This window comes from Passer domesticus, chromosome 8 (assembly GCF_036417665.1).
Source record: "Passer domesticus isolate bPasDom1 chromosome 8, bPasDom1.hap1, whole genome shotgun sequence".
NCBI classification, from domain to species: domain Eukaryota; kingdom Metazoa; phylum Chordata; class Aves; order Passeriformes; family Passeridae; genus Passer; species Passer domesticus.
Window position 1 is genome coordinate 38,090,615 of NC_087481.1, and position 21,635 is coordinate 38,112,249.

The 21,635-nt window shown below is 44.9% G+C and overlaps 1 protein-coding gene across 28 annotated transcripts in view; it reads left to right on the forward strand.

Moving 5' to 3' along the window:
• Positions 1-21,090, forward strand: part of CAMK2G (calcium/calmodulin dependent protein kinase II gamma) — a 241,591-nt gene extending 220,501 nt beyond the window's left edge. For 4 of the 28 annotated variants that reach the window (XM_064430432.1, XM_064430451.1, XM_064430433.1 and 1 more), the window contains 10 exons: positions 763-795; positions 4,663-4,731; positions 6,326-6,370; positions 7,012-7,060; positions 9,090-9,203; positions 10,948-11,073; positions 13,832-13,907; positions 14,401-14,495; positions 15,561-15,806; positions 18,358-21,090. In XM_064430432.1, the coding sequence (XP_064286502.1) occupies positions 763-795; positions 4,663-4,731; positions 6,326-6,370; positions 7,012-7,060; positions 9,090-9,203; positions 10,948-11,073; positions 13,832-13,907; positions 14,401-14,495; positions 15,561-15,793 (840 nt within the window). In that variant the 3' untranslated portion in view covers positions 15,794-15,806; positions 18,358-21,090. The remainder of the gene's footprint in view (positions 1-762; positions 796-4,662; positions 4,732-6,325; positions 6,371-7,011; positions 7,061-9,089; positions 9,204-10,947; positions 11,074-13,831; positions 13,908-14,400; positions 14,496-15,560; positions 15,807-18,357) is intronic. The other 24 variants (XM_064430435.1, XM_064430439.1, XM_064430441.1 and 21 more) reach the window with 13 other exon arrangements.
• The last annotated feature ends 545 nt before the right edge of the window (positions 21,091-21,635 follow it).

Consider the following 21,635-nt stretch of genomic DNA (forward strand, 5'->3'; position numbering starts at 1 on the left):
AGTGCAATTTGGTGTGAAGATGTCTTTGAAGATGACTGAAGATGCCATTGAACAAGAGTAGAGTCCAAGAAGGTTGAGTAGTGTTTGAACCTGTTTGTTCTTCTCCCAATATATGAGAGTGCAAAGTGTTCTGACTGTTGAGTGCTTCTGTCTTTCATGTTTGAGCATTAGTGCACCTCTCCAATCAGGCCCAAATTTTATGTGAGAGAGCCTTTCTCCTCCCCATGCTATGCACACAAGTTCCCTTTCTTTCTTTAGTCCCTGCGTGTGCCTTTCTGCTGTGGCCTCCTCCCTACCCTCTAATTTGAGTTGCAAACACACCTCTGCATTCTCCAAATGTGAACACGCAGGGGTTTTCTGCCTACCTCTTCAGTTTGGCTGGAGAAGCTGCCCCATTCTCTGAGGTGCGAGAGCACAGAGAGACCCCCTTATACCCCACATCTTGTGCATATATATTGCTCTCTCTTCTTCTCCCCTTATATCAGTGTGTGGGGCACCTATATTCTGACCTCAGTGTTTGAGGGGATGGGGCTCTTCAGCCCTGCCCTTTCCCCTGGTGTGTAGTCGTGTGCTTTAATGGTGACTTCTCTCTCTGTTCCTTTTTTCCATGTCTGTGCATTTCTGCTGCTGCTTGTACCTGCCTCAGGGGAGCATTATCGGCAGGGGGGCCCTTGCTGGCACACTAATGTGTGAATAGTTTCTGTGCTTTTCTTCTCATCTCCTCTCTTCCCTTCTCTTTCCCTCTCTCAATGGTGTGTCCAGAAAAGGAAGTCGAGCTCCAGTGTGCATTTGATGGTGAGCACCTCCCGTAAGCTGCCTGCGATTCGTGCCTCCGCCATTTTCCATGCCATGCACGCTCGGCTTGTGCTCATCACCCTACATAGCATGTCCGTGCAAGGGGGTGGCAGGGGGGGTCAGTGTGCACTCAGGGGTCCATGTCCTCACCAAAAGGGCTCTGTGATCCTCTGGCCACATACAGCTCCCATTTTGTGCAGAAAATCCAGCTGCTGGCAACTCAGTTTGACTTTGCCAGCTCTAAGTGTGAAATGAAAAAGACAGTGGTTCTCCTGGGCTCAGCAGAGCAGGTGTGTGCCTTGCCTGGACAGGAGGCTTTGCCATTCTGTTGCAGAGGTGCCAAAAGAGGAACAGGTGCTTTGCCTGGTGTTGGTGCTGTCATCCTTGATAGGAGTCTTGCAGTGTAGAACAAACTGGGAGTCCCTCCAAATGTGGCAGAGAGTGATGGGGCTCCACCGTTCAGATGAAATGTGTGGGCACAGCACCACTGGGCAGTTCACAGCTGCCAGTCACTTCTTTTTTTAGCATACTTACTGAAAAGATTTGTTCAGAGCCTTTATAATCCAAAACTTCCTTTTGTCCCTGATCTTGTTTATGTATCCCAGCATGACCAAATACCCAGTAACTGCCCCCCCTCTCCTGTTCATTTCCTTTCTCATCCATCAAGGTGTTTGGCATTTATAGAATTTGTTCAGAAAATAGTCAAATCCACTCTCAAGGGTCCAAAGAGGAAATTGGCCAGTGTCATATTGTCAGAAGTCATACACAGCCCAATGACACACTTTGAGACCAAGATACGAACAGTAACCAAAGGACAATAATTAGTTATTTTATTATCTGCTATGCACAGAAAAATAACAAAAATATTTCCCCCATTTCAGATAGAAGTGGGAACGTTACAGTATCAAGACAGCAGAATAATTGTTTTTGCATTACTACCTGGGAGATATTTCTCCTCTTCCTCTTTCAATGACACCTTAAAACTGTGTAAAAAAACCCTCAAAAAAAGTAATTCCAAAGTACTGCTTTGAAAATCTGAAATGAGTGACTAACTTTTCACCAGCCCTGCCTTTGTGCAGGGCAGAAGTTCACTGTGCCTTTCTTGCCCTTCTGCCAGCAATGCTTAAATTTGCCCACTGCCAGCAATACTTAAATTCCCTTTGCATATTGTTTTAAAGCAGCTGGGATATGTAAACCATGTAAGCATCAGCCTCTGAAAACATGGAAGCAGTGAAAGTGGCTGAATAACCAGAGACAGCCCATGGTTGGTAGTTAGTTTCTTTTCGTTGGCTCTGTGTGTGTGTCCCTACGATATGAGCACTGGTCTGTTTTCTTTCTCTTGCACCCTCTGTGTTGCTCGTGCCTGTCTGTCTGTCTGTCTCTTGTCGAGCTCAGGAATTGTTGCCAACTGCTATGTCAAAATGAATCATGTTACAGATCTTAAGAAGGTCCTAGGACCTTTTTAGGTGAATGGGCTTCTTTTAACTTGAGTTGTACAGAATGACCAAGGATTGTACCCTGGCCAGTGACGGATGTTGGCTGGCAGCAGGGGTGAAGAGGGGTAAGAGTTGGCTGTGCTGCCTGCACCTCTGGGAAGGAAAGGCTAGCTTCTTCCAGGGAAAAGCACGTGGTTAGATGGCCACATGACGTGAGTGTGTGCAGGATGCTCAACATGTCAGATGCCGTCCTTCACCTGAGAAGGAGTATGAAAAACATGCAGGCTAAGCTGACTCTAATTTAGTTGGGACACTATCCTGTAGTAAAATGCTATCCAATTCTGGACTAGCAAACATGATACTCGTTTTCTTCAGCCCACTGGCTGGGGAAGAATATCGTGGGTGAGCTGGGTGCTCAGTGCAGACTGAGGGTAGGCTGTGTGCTTTGAGTATGTGGGGCTTTGCACTTCATAAGGCAACATAACACTCCTAACAGGCTGTTGTCAACTTTTAATTTGGAACAGTGGCTTCATGGATATTGTTTAGGTTTTGGTTGTTTTGTTGGGTTTTTTTCTCATTTGGCCTTAGTTATAAAGCCTTCCAAAACAGTGGAATTATTTTTCCACTAGCTTCTTCCATGCTATTTTATTTTCTTATCCCAGTGGACTAAGAAAAGTGGGTTACCTTACTCTCACTTGAACAGGTTTGGAAGATAGATCTCTGCATTAGGATCACTATTTCTGAAGAAGTACAAGAGCCTCAGTGCTGTGTGGACAGGTGGACCATTGTCAGAAGTTTGTGTTTGTGCCACAAAATAGCTTGGGATTAACTTTTTCAGGTTGATCTGCTCCTCTTTGACATCCACAATGACCTGTCATCTCTTCGGCCATCAGGCTGGAAATACATGCATAAAACAAAACTCTTGGAAGGCCAGTGTCTTAGGACAATGCAGGAATGTATAGAAAGAGGCAGCAAACCATAATTTCTGTGATATTTCTCCTTTCTTAGGTTGAAGTTTGAGTGTAAATGTTTGAAGGTTTTTTTTCCCACGGACTTCTAAAGAGTTCATTTCTGCCTCTCTCTCTTCTACTTTCTCCCTCCTCCACCTGCCCCATCTTCCTCTTTTGTTTCTCCTCTCTCCCTCTCCAAAAGGGATAGTTAAGCCAAGACCTGTTGCTTGTGAAGAAAAGCCGAAGTGTTAGTAGATGTTTTTTAAGTCTCGGTCTTACAAGATCTGTCACTGGTTAACATAATTATACCTTTGGCAGATGTTTTCCATCTTAGCATTTGACTTCTCCATTCTTTGTGGTGTTTGTGGTGTGGTGATGAGGGCCTGATGTTTTGCAGTATGAGTTTGCACTCCCTGAGTGGGATTGAGAGCCACTCGAGGGCACACTACTGTGAGCTCCCATCGGGGGCCCTGATCTGTAAACGCAGGAGTGTGAGCGAGACTCCTGCAGAGACAATTTTGACCTTGCTGCTGGTGTCTAGCAGCAAAAGAGACATAGCCTGGGGTGGGGATTACAGGTGGGCTGGATTTGTGGGCTAGGAACCCTGTACTTATGGATAGGTTTGGCTTCCTACAAACACAGACTTGGTTCATTCCTGACATACATGACTCGATGGGATTATTCTTTTCAGCAAGCTGGTGATGGCCTCACTGTTGTGCTGTATGAATGCAGAATACGGAGATTTTATTCTTCTGCCACAGCTACAAGAGAGTGTGAAGAGGGGAAAGATGAAAACCTGCTGGGCACCATCCAGAGACCTTCCTACTTGTGGAACTATATGGCCTTTTCCTTATGTCCCAGTCCCATTCCTTTCAATGTTTTGGTCCTGAAGTCTCTTTGTTCAGGTTACAGCAGGGATACAACATATTATACGTTACCCTTTCTCTACCTTTTCTAGGGCTGACCACACTTTTACTTGGCTCAATAGATTCCCTGGAACTCTCAGCATTATCACATACCTCGAACTGTTTCTGTACACTTTGGGACACCTCAGACTTGACTCCCATTTGTGCCCTGTTTGAGACCATGACTACTGTGTGTTCTTCACTTCTGTAGTCTTTTCTCTCAGGACAGCTGCCGTGTCTCATTTTCCTTCACCAGATATTTTTTGTTAGTGCTCGTTGCAGGATTCTCCCCACCCCTTTGGGCTGCTGCCTTTTTGCCTTCTGTTTTCCTTCCTTATAGCTCTAGCAGTCCATTTGCATTTGAATTTTGGTACATCTGTACAACTTCTGTTGCCTCTGGGGGAAGAATGATGTCCAGCAACTGGGGTAGCACTCCTCCTTCCTCTCTCTTCTTGGTGATTGAGCTTGTGGGGAGGGGAGGGTCTGAGGAAATGGTTGGGATTGAAGCAATACTGTCATTTTCTTGCTGCCTCTGCTGCCCAGCATGGGAACTAAAACCATGTTTTTCTGTCTCAGCCACAGAGCAACAACAAAACCAGTATAGTAAGCACTGCAAAAGAAACACCCCCAGTGCAGACGTCCATGGTATCTTCCCCAACCACTATTTTTTTTTCCTGTTTGGTTTCATTTTGATTCTGTCCTCTCCCCTTCTCCTCCCAACCCCTTCCCGAGTGCTGCTTGTGCCACTCTGTTTCAGCTTATGTTTTGGCTTCGTTCTGTCTGTGTCCCTGTGCTACTGTGGGGCCTGATCACAGCCTCACAGGCTTTGGGATGGGGGTGCTGAGCAGAGCTGTGGTTGGATGTGGGGATCGCAGCTTGCCTGGACTTCCCCGTGTGCCACCCCTGTATAGTTCTGTGTGTCCCGTTCAACTGTTCCTGCTGGCTTTGGGGAGGATGGTTTTGAAGAACAGAGTGTCAAGCTCCATCCACTCTCCAACATTCAGGAAATGGAGGATGGACTTCAGGACACCAAAGAAGAAAGGGCAGACAAAGGGTTTTTAGAAGAATCCTTTGCTGGCCTATTTGGCCTGCTCAGTTGAGTGGCTGATCTCCTGCAGCTCACTGACTTGCTGGGCTGACACTTTCTGTTTGGCCTGTGTGCAAGCTCTACAGTGCCAGTACAGTGCCCCTGCCAAGTACATTGAATGGCACAGCTTGGGTGTGTGGCCTGCCTCAGTGCCCATGGAAGATCAGGCAACAGTGCAGCGGGTGGCAGAGGCAGATGGGTGAGTGTACAGCACTGCCCAGCACTGTCCCTGATGCCCTTGCTGAGCCACCCAGCAGGAACAACAGCAGTGGGAGGAGATGGTGCAAGATCCTGAAGTCTTGTCCTGTTAATGAAGGGATGAGTGCAGGAGCTAGTTAGCACCCATAGGCCTGGTAGCTGCTCTTTGTTGTCTGTCTCTGGAGAGTTGGATTTGGCATTTTTGGGGCATGGGAGGGTGGGGTTTGGTGTTGGAGTTTTTTTGTTGTAGAATGAAGGATTCTTGGGACACTTCATAATTTTCTGCTTTCCTTTCACTAGCTTTTCATTATGCTTTTGATATTGGGAGAGCCTTTCTAAATTATTAAATATGGCTATTATTGAAATTGGAGCTAATTTCAGAGACTTTTAGAAAAATGTGCCTTTTTTCACAGTTCCGTAGCAACTCCTCTGAGGCATTGAGGTGGTCTGGCTCATCCTATTTTTATTATGGAAATTATGAATGTCCCTTTTTTAGGGTAAAATACTCAGAAACCCCTTCCAAAAACTGGGAGACAAAGGCCCCAGCCCAGTATTATCCTTTCTTCCCCCTCTCCTCTTCTGAAGCATTTTCCAGTGAAGATGCTGCTGAGGGGTCATTGCCTCATTAACGGCTGCAGAGGGTGCAGACTGGCTGCTTGGTTGCCCCCTGGTGTCTGTGGCAGCCTGGTTCACTGGAAGCGAATTGGGAATTAGGGGCAGTTGCAGGGGAGCTGGGGGCTTTGTCTCCTTGTGACTATAGCTTTTAGTGCAGCCTCTCTCTTAGTGAAAGCTGCGCAGGAAGTGTGTGCGCACGCACGCAGGCACACGTGTGCTGTTTGGAGCTTGTGATTTGATTTGACTTGTCAGTCACCTTTTCTCCACTTGCTGGGGAGTGAAAGTAAATTAGAGAATGCTTTGGAACTAGAGTTTAATGATTCTTCCATCCTTTCCTAGGAGCCTCAAACAACTGTTGTCCATAATGCTACAGATGGCATAAAGGTAAGGGATGGGAGTGTTGTCAGAAAAACCTCTGCTTCTCTCTTGTTCTTGTCTTCATGTCTTAATTCAGTTTCTACCTTTCCAATGTCTGGTTTGTAGCATGCTCCTGAGTACTGCTGACAATAGACTAGGAGGGTTGTATTACATGGCTGTGGATCTCTGAAAGAGGTTGAGTAAAGACAACTGTTCAGATAGCAACACATCTTTCCTGTTGTGGTGTACAACCACCACTCTCTTTCATATGTGGGATGGAAGAGGAGATATAGGCACTTAGGCAATTTTTTTTTCCTGCAAATGGACACTTCCTCTGAGAAAGCCTAGGAGCCCTTCTGTAGCTTCTTGTGGCTATTCTTCCAAACAGAAGCAACTCTTGTTGGATTTAATTTGACAGAGTTTGGTAACTTCCACACTTGTAAAAGTTCTGGGTTAAGAGCTCGAACATGCAAAAGCTGAGCAGAGATGCTGTTATGTTAATGCTTTGTATTTCGCCTGCTTACATTCAAATCTTCCTTGTATCATCCTCTCCCTTCCATCCCTGCCAACGATTTGTGCTTTTCCCCATCTTTCTTCACTAAGAAATAAAACTATTTGCTCATTCTCCCAACTGCTGATGCCTGGTAACACTCTGTTCTGCCGTGCAGGGTTCCACAGAGAGCTGTAACACCACAACTGAAGATGAGGATCTGAAAGGTAGGTATTTTGCCTGTAATTTCTAATACAGCTAAGTGTAGGCAAGGGATTTTAGAGATTTAATCATTGCCTTGAACTAGCTTCCCAGATTTCTGTGTCTGACTCAGTTCATAAATTTGCCATGACGCTGTCATTCCTGTCACAGTGGGACCATGCAGTGGGGAGCCGTCTGACTTGGCCTCTGTGATATATAAACACTGAGCTAATTTGTTTTTGTCTCAGAGCTGGAATTCTTTTCTTGCATATATCATAATCTGTTCATCTCCAGTCCATTTCTAGGTGTGGAAAATCTCTACCAGTCCCTTGAGGTTTGAACTCTGCTTGTGTTTTTCTGCTTCCCTGTAGATTACAGAGAGTTGAAACCTCTCTGTTGTACACAGACTCCCTTTTCACCCCTTTCTGGGAATATCTTTTGTGACATGCAAAGACTCCGTGTTATTTTTTCTCTTTGGGTCTATTTTTTTTTTAAGATGAAGATCATTCTCAGCCTGTTGTCCTTGACTGAGATATCAGTAGAGGGAGAGGCTGAGATTTTATGCCTTTCAGTGACCATATAATAAATATCCTGTGCTTGTAAAACTCTTTAAATGAAGTAGCTCCAAGTTCCATATCTGCTCATGGTGTTTGAGCAGCTATTTTTTGCCTCACCTCCCTAAAAAAACGATGAGCAGGCATTTTCCTGAATCAACAAGTTTGGGATGGGTGAAGGTAGTTTGCATGCTAAGACAAAAGTGTTAATAACTTGCATTTTGAGGCAGAGGTATTCTCGTTCTCCCTGTAGTTCATCTGAGTCACATATCCAGGGAAAAATCAGTGCTGACCCTGTGATGTAGCAGCAATGTCACCTCTGTCAGTGGGGTAATTCCTGATGCTTTTCTCATGGCTTGTCACAAGCTCCTGGCTCCTCTTCTGAGGAATCACAGGGAGCAGAAACACATGCCAGTGAGTGAATGAGTTCTGCAATACAGATTGTTTCAGATAAGACCTGGCCTCATTACATGACAGTGTTCTAGCTCCCACCTTTTTGCCAAAGAGTAAGCTGTGGTTTAAGAACCTAGCTTTGAGTGACGGGAACTGGGTGGGTTTCATAGTGCAGTAATAAATTTGATTTATCATCTCTTCTGGATAGCCATCCAGAACAGGTGTTTGTCCAGAACCTTGTCTCCTGTGGCACTTTTTATTCTGGAGAGGTTCCATGTTGAGCTAGCTGAGCCAACGGGTGTTGTAAGTCAGGAATACAAATGCTGCAAGGAAAAGAAGTGTAGGACTGGAACAGAAGGTGGGTAGGAAGGAAGGCAGCTGGTCAGTGTACAGAGTTGTATAGGGGTACATTGCTACAGATCAAAGCTGTGGTTTGTTTTATTTGGCAGAGGTTAGAAAATTTTGTTATGATTTTAATAGAAGGGAGCATTTGAATGGTGATTGGGATGGAAAGAGTTTGCACAGTAGTGGTTTGTGCTGTGGCCAGCTCTGGTAATTTTAGTTCTCCAGTTTTAAGTGTAGCTGTGTTCACCAGTGTTCTTTTTCCATTCCTGCCCTTCCCCATTTTAAGATAAGCAAGCACTTGAGCAACACTAAGCAGACCAAAAGGATTGGGAGTGTTGAAGTTCTCAGTGATCTGCATAGCCATGACTCTCGGAAAAGGGAAGTGCTTGTGCAGTTCCTCTGCCAGCTTCTTGTTTTAAATAGACGCCAGGATACACAGATCAGTTCTGCTGTGCTGTAGGCGATGTTATCTTTATGCATCAGGGACAGTTGCCTCAGGGATATGTTGTTTCCACTGTGGTGGGGCTAAAGGCAGTGCGTGTCGTCGTTCTTCCTCCACCCCCCTGCCCTTGTGTCATTCTAAATTGCACAGCAGGTTCATGTTGTCGAGCTGTCTATTTGGCTTTGCCCTGGAGGATACTCCTGCATGTTTTGTGCCCAGCATTGTGGTTTCTTTAATGTTCTCCTATTTACTTTCTCTTTTTTTATTTACTGAACTTGCGTGTTTTGTTTGTGTTTGTGTTTTAATTCCCTGCCATGCTAGCTCCCCCTCTCTCCACCGGGGACGGCAGCTCAGTGCTTGAAGGACGGAGGCACAGTGAGAGCAAAACACAGACTGAGTCCATGCAGTCCCAGCTTTCTCTCTGTTTCTCAGCCAGTAAGTCCAGGGGTGCAGTGCTTCACAACATCTTTTTCTCACCCCTTCCTCCACCCTTCCCATTTCTCCTTACCTAAGATTTTTCCTTTCCTCAACTTCCTTCCAAAATGTTGATTTTCCATTTTCAGTGTTCCAGAATACAAAGAAATCATCTCCCTTCCTGCAAAATACCCTCCTTTGCACACTGAAATTTTCCAAACATTTCCTTCCCTTTCTGAAAAAAAAAAAAAAAAAAAACAAAAAAAAAAAAAAAAAAAAAACAAAAAAAAACAAAAAAAAAAAAAAAACACCAAAAACCAGAACCTCATCCTAGCTAATTTCATTCCCTTGCTTTCATCTGGGTGAGATGTGGAGTTCTCTGCAGAGACACTGCCTTTTGGGGTTTCCTTGGGCAAGTCACTGCATCTCTTAGTTTTCCTTGTGGTGAATGGGTCAGTGGTGCAGGTCTGCTTATGTGCTTATGGAGGGGATGCATGAGACTGAATTCAGTCTCACTCCTCATAACTTCTGAGGGCTTCTGACATGGATGGTGCTCAGAAGTACCACAGGAACAAAACCCAGTTTTTTTAGACTACTTTAAGGTGCTCTGAAAGGGAAGCTGTGGGTCTTGAAAGACCCCACAGCATTTTTGAATCCATTATCAGGTGCTTTGAGTGAAAATCCTGGGATAATGTTGGCCCTGAAGAGCATTTGTGTGTCATGAGCTTTACCTTGTGTGTTTTTCTTTAGCTCAGTTAGCTGGTACTATGGTTAGTCTATGAGTTGTGGTACGTTCTGCCCGATGTCTCCTGAACTTGCTAGCTCTGTAGAGGAGCCTGTGGCTGAAAAACTCTTAAAAATACATATGAAAAAAGCTATTAGGTTGGAGAACATCTAGGTGGAATTCACAGCCTTTCTCCTACACAGACATACTGTACTAGACACAGACATATGCTAAGACATGCCTGACTTTAAAGTAATAGTAGAAGGATCTTTAGTGTGAGCTGGGAACATCTGGAATATTTGATTCTGTTCAGGTCAGTCTAGGAAGGAAGAACCAGGCGTGTCCTTTTCTGTCTCTTCCTGTCGTATTTCCCTGGTTTTCTACACACAGCACCAGTATCTCATGATGCAGCAGTTGGAGCATCTCTGTTAGTAGCTCAAAGTATGAAGTAGCTCAAATCATGTCAGAGTGCTGGTCAAAGGTGCAATGGAAAAGGTGTTTTGCCTAGACAGAATGGAAGGGAAATGATCTCTTCAGAAGTCCTTTTGCTGTGAGCTGTTCATCACTGCTCTCTTATTAATTCCTTCCTCTTGCTCATAGCAAGGCCCTGCTTGGTGCACTGAGGAGTGCTGAATCACTTCTCTGCCACGTGGGTCAGTGTTCTCCTACTTCACTTCCCTCCCAGTTGAGATGTGCAGTGATTTGGATATCCCTACTTTCTTTAACCCCATCTTGTACTTGCCCTTGTGCTGCTCTGTCACTACTCCGACCACTGTTTTAGGTCGCCCTCAAACTTCCTCCAGCATTGGTGCAATTCCTGCTGTGCTTTTTGCACCAGTGCCCGGGTGGCCCCTGCCAAGTAGTGTCTGGCCCCAATGATGTGACAGAGGCAGGAGAGCAGGTAGAAGTCATTGGGATGTGGATGTGTCTCTGTGCTGACTGGGGCCGGGGCTGTGTGTGTCTGTACTTCTTTGTTGGTTTTTATTTTACTTTCTAATTTTTTGTCTGTTTATTATTTTAACGCTTACATTTGTTTTGCAGCTACACAGTCTTGTGAAGAGAAGCTCCATGCCTGGGACAGCCCAGGGCAGACATTGGAGTTAGAGCGTGCTCGGTCGGAGCCTTTGCTAACTCCAGTAGTTCCCTTTGTACTTAACCGAGCACCGTGTAAGTTAGCAGCTGGGTAGCAGTAGTGGAGTAGTGCAACTCATGCTAGTTACCCTAGATGTAAAGTTCCCTCCTCTCTCCTCCCCTGCCCCTCACCCCGTCCGTCCGAGCCTGCCGGGGCCGGGCGCTCCGAGCTGGCGCCATCGCTGCCGCCGGCGGCGCGGCCGCAGGAGCCGCGTGAGGGGAGCGGCGGCGGCCGCCGGGGGGCGCCACGCGCAGGGGCGGGGAGCGGGGCCGCCCTCAGCCCGGGCCGCCCTCAGCCTGTGCCGGGCCGCCTTCAGCCCAGCCCGGGCCGCCCTCAGCCTGTGCCGGGCCGCCTTCAGCCCAGCCCGGGCCGCCTTCAGCCTGTGCCGGGCCGCCCTCAGCCCGGGCCGCCCTCAGCCTGCGCCGGGCCGCCCTCAGCCCAGCCCGGGCCGCCTTCAGCCTGTGCCGGGCCGCCCTCAGCCCGGGCCGCCTTCAGCCTGTGCCGGGCCGCCTTCAGCCCAGCCCGGGCCGCCCTCAGCCTGTGCCGGGCCGCCCTCAGCCCGGGCTGCCCGCGGCCGCCGCCCCGCCCCGCGAGGGAGGCACATCCCGGCCCCAGCTCTGCCCCGGCCCCAGCTCTGCCCCGGCCCCGAGCGGTGCTCGCTGAACGCGCCCGCAGCACTCCCCGGCCGGCCGTGTAGCTGCTGTGGCGGGGCTGCCTCCTGCGCCCGCACAGAGCAGGGTGGAGCAGCTGCGGGCCGCGCTCGATGACCGTGCTGGTGCATGCCTCCCGCTTGTGCCTCTGCCGTGCCAGTTTGGAGGACCCGCGGATTCATTGGGAGTGCCGTCCCCTGGACATCCCGAGGCTCTCTGTCCTTCGGACAGAGTGGTCACCTCCCGTGTGCCGCTTCTAGCTCGGGACATGTAGTGAATGCCAGGAGACAAGCACGGTCTGATGGGATGGACTAGTGTTGAAGGACAGGCCTGATGGCACTGCATCACGGCATCTTGGACGGTGATGCAAATTTCCTTAAGATGAGGCAGCACACCCTGACTGTGACCCTCACTCATCCCTAAATGCAGCCTTTCCCATGCACTCCATCTTCTGGACATTGGTGGTGCATGGTTTGGAGGTCCAACAAGTGGCCCTTCTTCATGTGAAAATAATCCCAGACAATTTGCTTGTAGGGACATTTTTCACAACGGGCATAGCCCACTGTATTGTTTTGACCTATTCCCTGTGTACATCTTTTCACTTGTGGAAGTGTATACAGCCTGCATAGTAAAACCAACCACCTTATTGTTATGAGCCAGATGTCCCCTATCTGAGGGGTTTCTGAGGGTGGCTCAGAAGTAAAATTCTCTTAACTGATTTCCAGAGTGGGTACGGACATCTTTCATAGCCAGTTAGATTATTATCTTGTTGCTCTTTGACTGCATTTACCAGTGGTGGGATGAGGTGCATGGGCAAGGGGGAGAGCAGTTCAGAGTAGCATCTTCTGGCATTTAGAATGGAATTCAGCTTTCCTGACTTGAACATCTAAAGGTGATAAGTTGGATTTAAATACCATCCCCTTAATGATAGGCATCTAAGATGCCTACGTGAGACTTCCCAGAAGTCCCAAATTTTTCAGGGCCCAAAGGGAGAACAGTCAGGGGATTGGTTTCATTTCAGACACCTATATTTTAAATGCTGAAGGGCACAAGAATGGCACTTCTAGTGTATGAATTGTATATTATCTGAAAGCATTGAAAAGAATGCTAGAGAACCTCTTAAATGCCTGTATAATGTGCAGAGGTGTCTACCTACGGGCGTGGGGAAGGCTGAAGATATGTGAGATTGTGCATGTAGGCTCAGGCATAGGTATGGTACACATAGTAGTCATAGAATAGGACTGTGTTGTTTAGCAGACCTAATTGAAACTTTGTAAATGTTATTAACTCTTGAGACCAGCATGGATGTTGGAAGACTGCAGAGGGGATGGGGCCTGGGCAATCTGCTGAGGGGAACCAAGAGAAGAGAGTGCAGAGGTGCTGGCCAGATGGGACCAAACAACAGAAGACAGGCAGCCCTTGTCTTCATTCATCTTGAAGTCCAGTGTGCTGGGCTGGCTTAATGGCAGTGCTGTCAGAGCTGTAAAGAATTGTGCCACAGGGATTGGCAGAAGCTAACTGCCTGAGGAACAGTGTGCATTCTCAGACATAGCTAGGACCTGCTCATCCAACCCATCCATCCTGCTGCCATCATCTTTCTAGCTTGCAGAAGCCATCCCTACATGTCCCAGTTGTTTGTTTGCAGCATTCACAATAATGAGATGTTGATGATGGTGATAGGCAAGTTGTTGGGAGACTCTTTCCAGTTGGCTTGATCTGTGTGGTGGCCATTTGTATATGGCTACTGTGCTGAAGGTTTTCCACATCTTAAGCTGCTGGACAACTACTTCACATGGGCAGGGCCATTGGTATTCATAGGTCAGACTCCCTGGAAGCAGCTCTGGCTGTCATTCAGGAGACACCTCTGGTGCCTTAGACCTTTCTAGAAGAAAAAAAATTAATATGGTCTCTTTATTTCCTTTTTCCCTGCATTATGGGATCACCATTTCCCTTTCATACCACTGCCCCCCTACTTTCATGTGGATGACTGTCTTAACTGCATATCTTCAGAATGCAGGGAGCAGCATCCTATCAGATCTAGACTAATGGTGCTCTACAAATTGCTTGTAGGAAGCACCCACTCACCTCATATTTCTACTGAACTCTTCAGCACAGCTAAATTGCTCTTTCTTCTTGTTCACAGTGCGTAAGCAAGAGATCATTAAGATAACAGAGCAGCTGATAGAGGCCATCAACAATGGAGATTTTGAGGCTTATACGTAAGTAGAGATGCTTTCTGACAGGTTGTTTATCAGTTTGTGTGCAAGTGATGCTCTGGCTCATGGGTATGAGGAGCTGTCACACAGTCAGGGATGGTAAAAGGTTTTATCCTTCTTAGCCTACATCAGTTAGGAGTAAGCGATGGAGTAGTAGAGCTCTAAATGAATATCAAGTCAGGTAGCAAACAGCAACAGGAGCAACAACTGGAAAATGTCCTGGGTTTGTAAGAAAAGTACAGGGGAGGGCAATGAGAAGTGCAGAAAAAGAATAAAAGGAAAGTCAGTAACCTAGAAATTTATTTGATGTGAAATGCCATCTAGTTGGCTCCTTGAGTTACAGTAGGGCTGAGTCTTCAGGAACTTAATTCTTGGAGTAGGGAGATGTAGTTAGGTGGACAGAGGGTGTGAGTCAAATGGCATACCAGCACTTCACTGTGTGAATAGCTCTTGGGCTCAAATGCAAACTGTAAACCTGTGCTGCTTTTCTTTGCAGAAAAATCTGTGATCCTGGCTTGACCTCATTTGAACCCGAAGCACTGGGGAATCTGGTTGAAGGAATGGATTTCCATAAGTTTTACTTTGAAAACTGTGAGTGGGTAGATTTGGTAACTCCAACCCCTTTCTCCCTACTCTTCCTTTATGTCACCTTTGGGGAGGAAAATTTGCCTTGTTTTTACTGGTTATCAGAATAAGCAGGAACTTGATTGTGCTTGGGTTATGATGCATTCATAAAAGCCAGCAGCCTTTCTGTCAAAAAGCCTGTTCAGCACCAATTTGAATTCTAACCCCCACATCCCTTCACTCTAGGCATACAATCTGCCAGGTGGAAATGTTTTTTACCTGGCATGGACTGCAGGAGCTTTAAAAGTTTGACTCACTGGACTTCTTACTGATATGAAAATGGAAAAAAATGATCAGATTTTGGTGGAAGCAACATGTATGTTTGGGGTAGAGATACTGAATGGTCAGGCATAAAGATGCTTTCACTTTGTGTTTTCCCTGGTTGGTTTCAGCTCTCTAACACCTAATGAACCTTATACATAGACAAGAGTCACCTTGTCAGCCTGGGGCAGGAAAGAGTTGGGAGAAATGCTATCATTTATACCATGGGATTTGTCTCCCTTCCTGGATGTCTCCACAGGATGAGATAATTGTAATTTAAATCCTGAACTGTTCAATCTGTTTCATTTTGAGGGTTAGGCCAAGGTCCTTAGTATGGGCAATATGTAGTTCTCTAAGTATGCAGGGACTTTTTCTCTTTCAACAGCCTATTTATGGAGCGATTTTAACACTTCTCTGAGGTTTGTTCATATTTAATGCTGTCCTAGCTTAAAGATCTCCTGATTACTGACTCCTTTGCAACGATATTCTGTAAGTGAAAGGTCTTTCCCCATAACTGAAGACACAGCAGCAGAGGAAGTGGGGGCAAAGGGGCCAGGGGATTCCTGGCAGTAAGTGTGCAGTTCCTAAGGAGAACAACAGATGATAGGGGTAAGAATTTCTTGGATTTTGCCTGAAAAATGGCAGGACCAATTTTTGTGGTATTCCAGAATCCAGTAAAAGGTGAGTAGAATATAGAAGAGGTTGGAGAATGCGGGACGCTGTTCCTTCTTAGTTGTAAACTGAACCTGATGGTTTCGCGTGTCCTGGCAGTACTGTCGAAGAACAGCAAGCCGATCCACACGACCATCCTGAACCCCCACGTCCACGTCATCGGGGAGGACGCCGCCTGCATCGCGTACATCCGCCTGACGCAGTACATCGACGGCCAAGGCCGGCCCCGCACCACGCAGTCGGAGGAGACCCGTGTGTGGCACCGCCGAGATGGCAAGTGGCTCAATGTCCACTACCACTGCTCTGGAGCTCCTGCAGCACCTCTCCAGTGAGGATCAAATACGGGTATGGACTCTCAGGGAAGGAGTACGTCACACACACAGCTGAGGTGCTCTTTGTGGGAATTCAGCATTCAAGGCTGTTTAGCTGGCTGTGAGAGAACCATATTTAATTGTCTGTAGGGCTGAAAACTTTGGCTTGTAGATGGTGTTCCTTTAAGTCCTGTCCTCTGGATTCAGTAGGGTTATCTGCCACTCCTGACAAATGGGAGTCATGTGCCAGACAGCTGTTCCTGGGCATAGGTATCCTTGTAGCAGCTGTGCTTCCTCCCAGGTGCTCAGTTCTGTGCTTGGACAAACGGCTTATCAGGAGCAGAGAGGAAGAGTATCTCATGCTGTGCACAGGATGGCCCTTTCACATCTACCTTTCCATGCTGGGAGTCATTTCAGAGGACTTTTTTGATGATTATATCATCTTCTAGAAAGAATATTGTAGAATCCATACAGAACAATTTCTGTGTCATAAGGGGTAAGGGTTTATTCATATAAATTTTACTACTGATTTTCTGATAAGCAAAAAGTATTTAATGTACCATGTTGAGAAAACTCAGAGGAGAAAAGAATCTAAACAAACAGTAATATCAGAAGATTTTAAATGTCCCCCAATTAACTTGCCACAATTCATAACTGGAAGAAAGTTTGGCTCTAAAATATGTCATGATGAAATGATTGTTGCTTGCTCCTGAAGGACATCAGATCCAATTACTTCTTCAGCACTAAGGCATTCTCATTTATTGCCTTAGCACTCACTTTTAATTAGGGGTACAAAGTCTGCTGCCTTTTGTTTTATGCTGAAATATATGTTACATTCATTTTATAGTCCAAAGTTTCCTAATCTTAGGACCTTTTTACTAAGTATTTTCTATTTAAGGGCAAACACAACAAATATTTCCAACTGGGAGGCAGCCTTTTTTTAATGTGGTCATTTAAGGATGAGCCACTCAAGTGTAGTTGCTACTTGAGTCCTAGTTCTGTGAACAACTTGGTACTAAGCCAAGAGCAGTTTGTATTCATGTGTTGTGAGGTATTCAACCCTACTGAAGGCAATGGGAAGGAATGTGAACTATCACAAGCAAGCTGCAGAGGTCACAGATGGAATTTGAAAAGCAGAAGCCAGCTGGGGGCACCAGAAGCAGGGAAGCTTTCAAGGGAGCTGGAAAGTCAGCTGAATTTCCAGGGAGTAAGGCAGTGAGAAGGAAAAATCCTTTGCAGGAAAACAAAAAAAAACTTGTATCAGATTTCATCACAGAAATGTTAAGAGAGACATCTGTCCAAAAAAAGATGCAGAAGAAATTATTAAATTAAAGATCAGTATGGCTCAATGGCTATGCCTAGAACTTCTGAGGAAATTTAGGAGTGGAAAGTCTGCTGCAGAAGAGGTATGTTTCTTGGCTGTAGAAATGCTGAAGCCCTCCAAAAGTATGTGCTGGAGGGTTTCTGAAAACTGCAGAGCAGAAGGTATTTCCAAACCACAAAATGTTGGTTAAAACAATATTTAAAAATACCCTGTAAACTAATAGAAGTTGAAGTATTTGCATGCATCTCTGGACTCTGAAGGAGGTATATCCACAAGCAATTACAAATGAGGTCAGTGTGGGCAGTCCCCATCTGAATGCACTGAATCATTTTGGAGTAGTGTTATCCCATGTGCAGTGAAAGCTAAGGATAAAGAATGAATGAGGTGAGTGAAGAATGCTTAAATAGAAATTAGTGGTTTCTTCTCACCTGGAAGGCAGAGCTCAGTTCTGGGTAATCATCTCAAAAGGAAACTGCAGCAGGAAAAGAAGTTTGATGTTAATCAGAGGACTTCGTGTAAGGAGAGAGTGGGAACCAAGAAGGGAGAAGACTTATAAGGGAGATTCTGCAAAGATTTGCAAACTAAGAAATGGTAGAAAGAAGGGTCTGCCTATACTTTCATGATGGGATAATGCTAAACAGACATGAAAAAAACCCAGACTTAAAACTGATCAAAATAAATCCAGTAATTTGGCACATGAGGGTTAACTAGGAAGGCCCTTTGCTAAAAGCAGTCACTAGGGCTACAATTTCACAAAACTGCAGAGAAGCTCATACATTTGTTTAAATATTAAGTAAGTTCAGAGGCAAAATTACTGAAGATTTGAAAAATAAAAACCTAAGAAAAATATAATTATCTTTCAGTTCAAGGTAAAAGCCAATAGAAAGTGAAGAAGAAAATGTTCCTTAGCACCAGAGCCTCTGAGCACTCCTTAGGAAACTTCAGCTTCTGGGTCATGGCTGTGAGAGGGTGGGCTCAGGGCTGCTGCAAAGCAGCACATAATACATATTAGCAATTACTTAATTTTCACTGGCACTCTCAGCCACCTGGGAGGGGAAGTGAGTGCCTCTTACCTTCAGAGATCTCCTCGTGAGCCCTAGTTTGTGTTGTGTTAGGAGTTTTTACCTACACCAAATAATTAACCTACAGAAAACCTGTTTTGTTAATTGTGTACAGCTAATGTATGCCTTTATTTCCTTCCATCTTCCATCCTGTTCTCCCCTCTCCTTTCTGGGTGGACACTACCTCTTCCTGACTGCAGCAACTTGTGGAGATACTCAGCTGGAGGGCAATATCTTCTTAGCAAGCAGCTCTGGAGTGCCTGAGTGACAGCAACGGTCATGTCTGTTTTGACATTAAAAAAATAAATACAAATTAAAAACAGGCAGCAGCCAAATGCACGAAACCCTGCATGCATCTGATGCTCCGGGCACTGCCTTTCTGTTGTTTTCCATGGATCCATCGTGTCTGTTTCTGCTGTACGAAGGTGTTTTTAAATCTAAAAAAAAAAGACATGTTGTTTGTATAAAATAATAAAAAAACAGGAATAATGCTAAATAAATGACAGATTATCCAACATGCCCCCTCCCCCAGGGCTAAGAAAGTGGCAGCAGCCAGAACATCTTTCAGAAATGAAGTGAGGGGGAAAGCAAAAGTGAAGGAGAGAAGGAGAGAGGGAGAGCAAGAAAGGAGGCGGCTTAAACAGCGGATGGCTGAACTGTGCTCCACAAAGAGATGGTGGAAGCTAATACCCCATTCGGGCTGTGCTGCAACTACAGTCGGTGAGAGGTGGCAAGGAGACCCCAGAGGAGCCAGTGTGAAGACTGGGGTTCAAGAGAGAGGAGGTGCTTCTCTTCCTGTTGCCCAGCAGTCTGACTTCAGCCTGTTTCTTCTTCGATTTCTGCACAGCAAGAACGCTATGGAGACCTGGTTGCTCGGCTGCTGGATCCCAAACAGACTTTTCTCTTTTTTTTCCTTTTTTTGTTTCTTTTTTTTTTTTAAGAAAAAACAAAATGGAATGTTGATTTAAAACTAAAGATGGAAGTAGGGATTTAAAAATGGGTTTAAGTAACCCATTATTAACCCAATTAATTAACTTGAATAGAAGCTCGCTCTTTAGTGATACTGGTTTTAGAAACAGCCACTACCTGGACAAACATGGAGTTTTGAAGCCAGCTTATTTAATTTAACAAAATAAAAAAACATTTCATTAAGAGCAGAGATTTTAGAGGAAGAGGGTATTTGTAAGGGATTTTCTATTTTTTTTCTTTTTAGTAGCATAGTTGGGATCCACAGTGCTGCAGAACACATGTTCCTTAGGAAGCAGACAAAAAACTTAGTGTTATGTTCTTCATGAAAACTTGCACATACACTCCTATATGAGGCATAAATAGCGTGTGTTTTTTATACTGAAATATATGCACCCGTAGAATTAAAGGGGTTACCTGGCCCTCCTGTATGATTTGTTGGTCTCCAGTAAAATAGCAGTGGGAGCCAGCAGCCCCAGCCAGGTGCTTCTCCCCACCACTAACCCATCTGATGTTTGTAAGTGTCATGTTTCCTAGTGTTTATTTGGGTAATTTTTCTATTTTTTACAGTGATGTTGTAACACAGAAAACTGTCAGATCAGAACCTCAAAAGCTGTAGCTGAAGGAATCCAGGCCACCCCGCACCCCGTGTTGCCTCTGGGTGTTAGAGGATACCTCGTGAAGCAGAGGGGAAAGGGAATGAACACGTGATCTGATGTTCATCCTTTGGGCCAATTCATCTTCCTTTCTTTTCTTTGCTGCAAAAGGAGTTCAGTTCCTTTATTCATTGGGTGGGAGATATGGAAGTGTTTTGTTGACCTTACCAAGGAGGGAGCCTAGCCCCAAGAAGAAAATGGCCTTTCTGGCGGGCCTGATGGGATTTGTCTTGACCAAGGGAAGGCATCACTTGCAGAAGTTGGAGTGGACTTTTACCTGAATTTATCTACCCCTAGTAATTTTTTTGGATCTCTGGAGAGAGTTAAAATGATTTCCATGACAGCGTACTAAGTGTGTAGCAATCTTTCAGCAGACTATAGAAGAGAAGAAAGAGAATTTGGAATTTTAATCCTTATTCAATAAAATGCAGAAAATAAAAGCTGTTGCACAAAGCGGAGCTGTCACTTTGCAGCAGATAGCGCTCTGCTCCCTTTATTGGAGAGGAGCTATCCCACACCAGGCTTACATCAGCTAACCACTGGTGAAGGAAAAGACCATCCACACTTCCCAGGTTTATTTGAGCAAACACCCTTTTCTTCCTCCCTCTGCTATCCCGGAGGAGTGAAGAGGGGATTGAACCCATGGGGGGGCAAACACTAGATTTTATTATTTCAAAAACATTTTTGAGACAGTGACTTGAAGTGGAAAAGTAAAAAGCCTTGATAATTCATTCAGAAAATTTTTAAGCCACAAAGAAAGCAAACAGATTACAGTTATGCCACTTAAAAAAGATAAATACAAAACATTATGCATGCCTTCTTTCGGTCTGATCTTCCTTGTCTCTTTACCTGATAATTATTAATAGTTAAAAAAGAGAACCCTCTGTATTAAGTATATGCATCTTTCAGAGAAAATTTTAAAAGAACAGAACTGTTGGGTTTTTTTTTTTTTTGTTTTTGCACAGTCTTGGAGACAAACTCTTATGGATTTTTTTTTTGTTTTGTTTCCTTTTAAGTTAATGAGAACCTTCGCTTGGTATGGCCATTATCAAACACAGCTGTACACCTTTAGCATTCTTAATGTTCTCTTATGGGGCTAATGTAAGCATCTATATAATATATATTATAAATATCACATTTTAAACAGGAAATGGAAGGCATTTGATGCAGAATTTTTGCATGATATAGAAATAATTAAAGTTAGCTAGTGTTTGTTTGTTTGGTCTGAATGTTGGTAGAACCTTCATAGCTTTGTTACAATGAAACCTTGAACTGAAGATATTTAATAAAATAACATTTAAACAGTGTAAAGTTTGGAGTGTCACATTATTCTCCTGAACAATATGAAATTGGTACTTCTGGAATAAAAATCAATTGACAGAGGAGGTTTTTTTCCTGTGTCATTTAAAAATGTAATGTTTAAAAAGTTAAGTGGTATGATACTTAAAAGGGGGGAGGGGAGAATACTAACATTAAAAACAAAAGGATGACAGAACCTGTTAAAATTACCTTTGTGGCATTTCCCTGACAGACCAGGGGTAACAGGAAAATTCTGCTTTTTTTCCCCAATAGCCTGATCCTTGACAAATCTGTGCTATCCCTTCCTTTCCTGGTCTTTGTTTTCCTCACCAATATTTATGTTTCTTTTGGGAGAATCTGTCTTGCTATTTGGTTTGCCTGGTGTAAGCATGCAAACATGTCAGCTAGTGGATTTTGTGTCCTAGCTTGGATGCTTCTGTAGAGGCACAGAACTTGTCAGGTCTAGCAGTGTAAGCATCATTTCTTAAGTTAAAAGTTAGTTGGCTTTAACTTTTGTTTTTATACTGCCTCTTGTTAGCATTTCATGCATGCCCCAT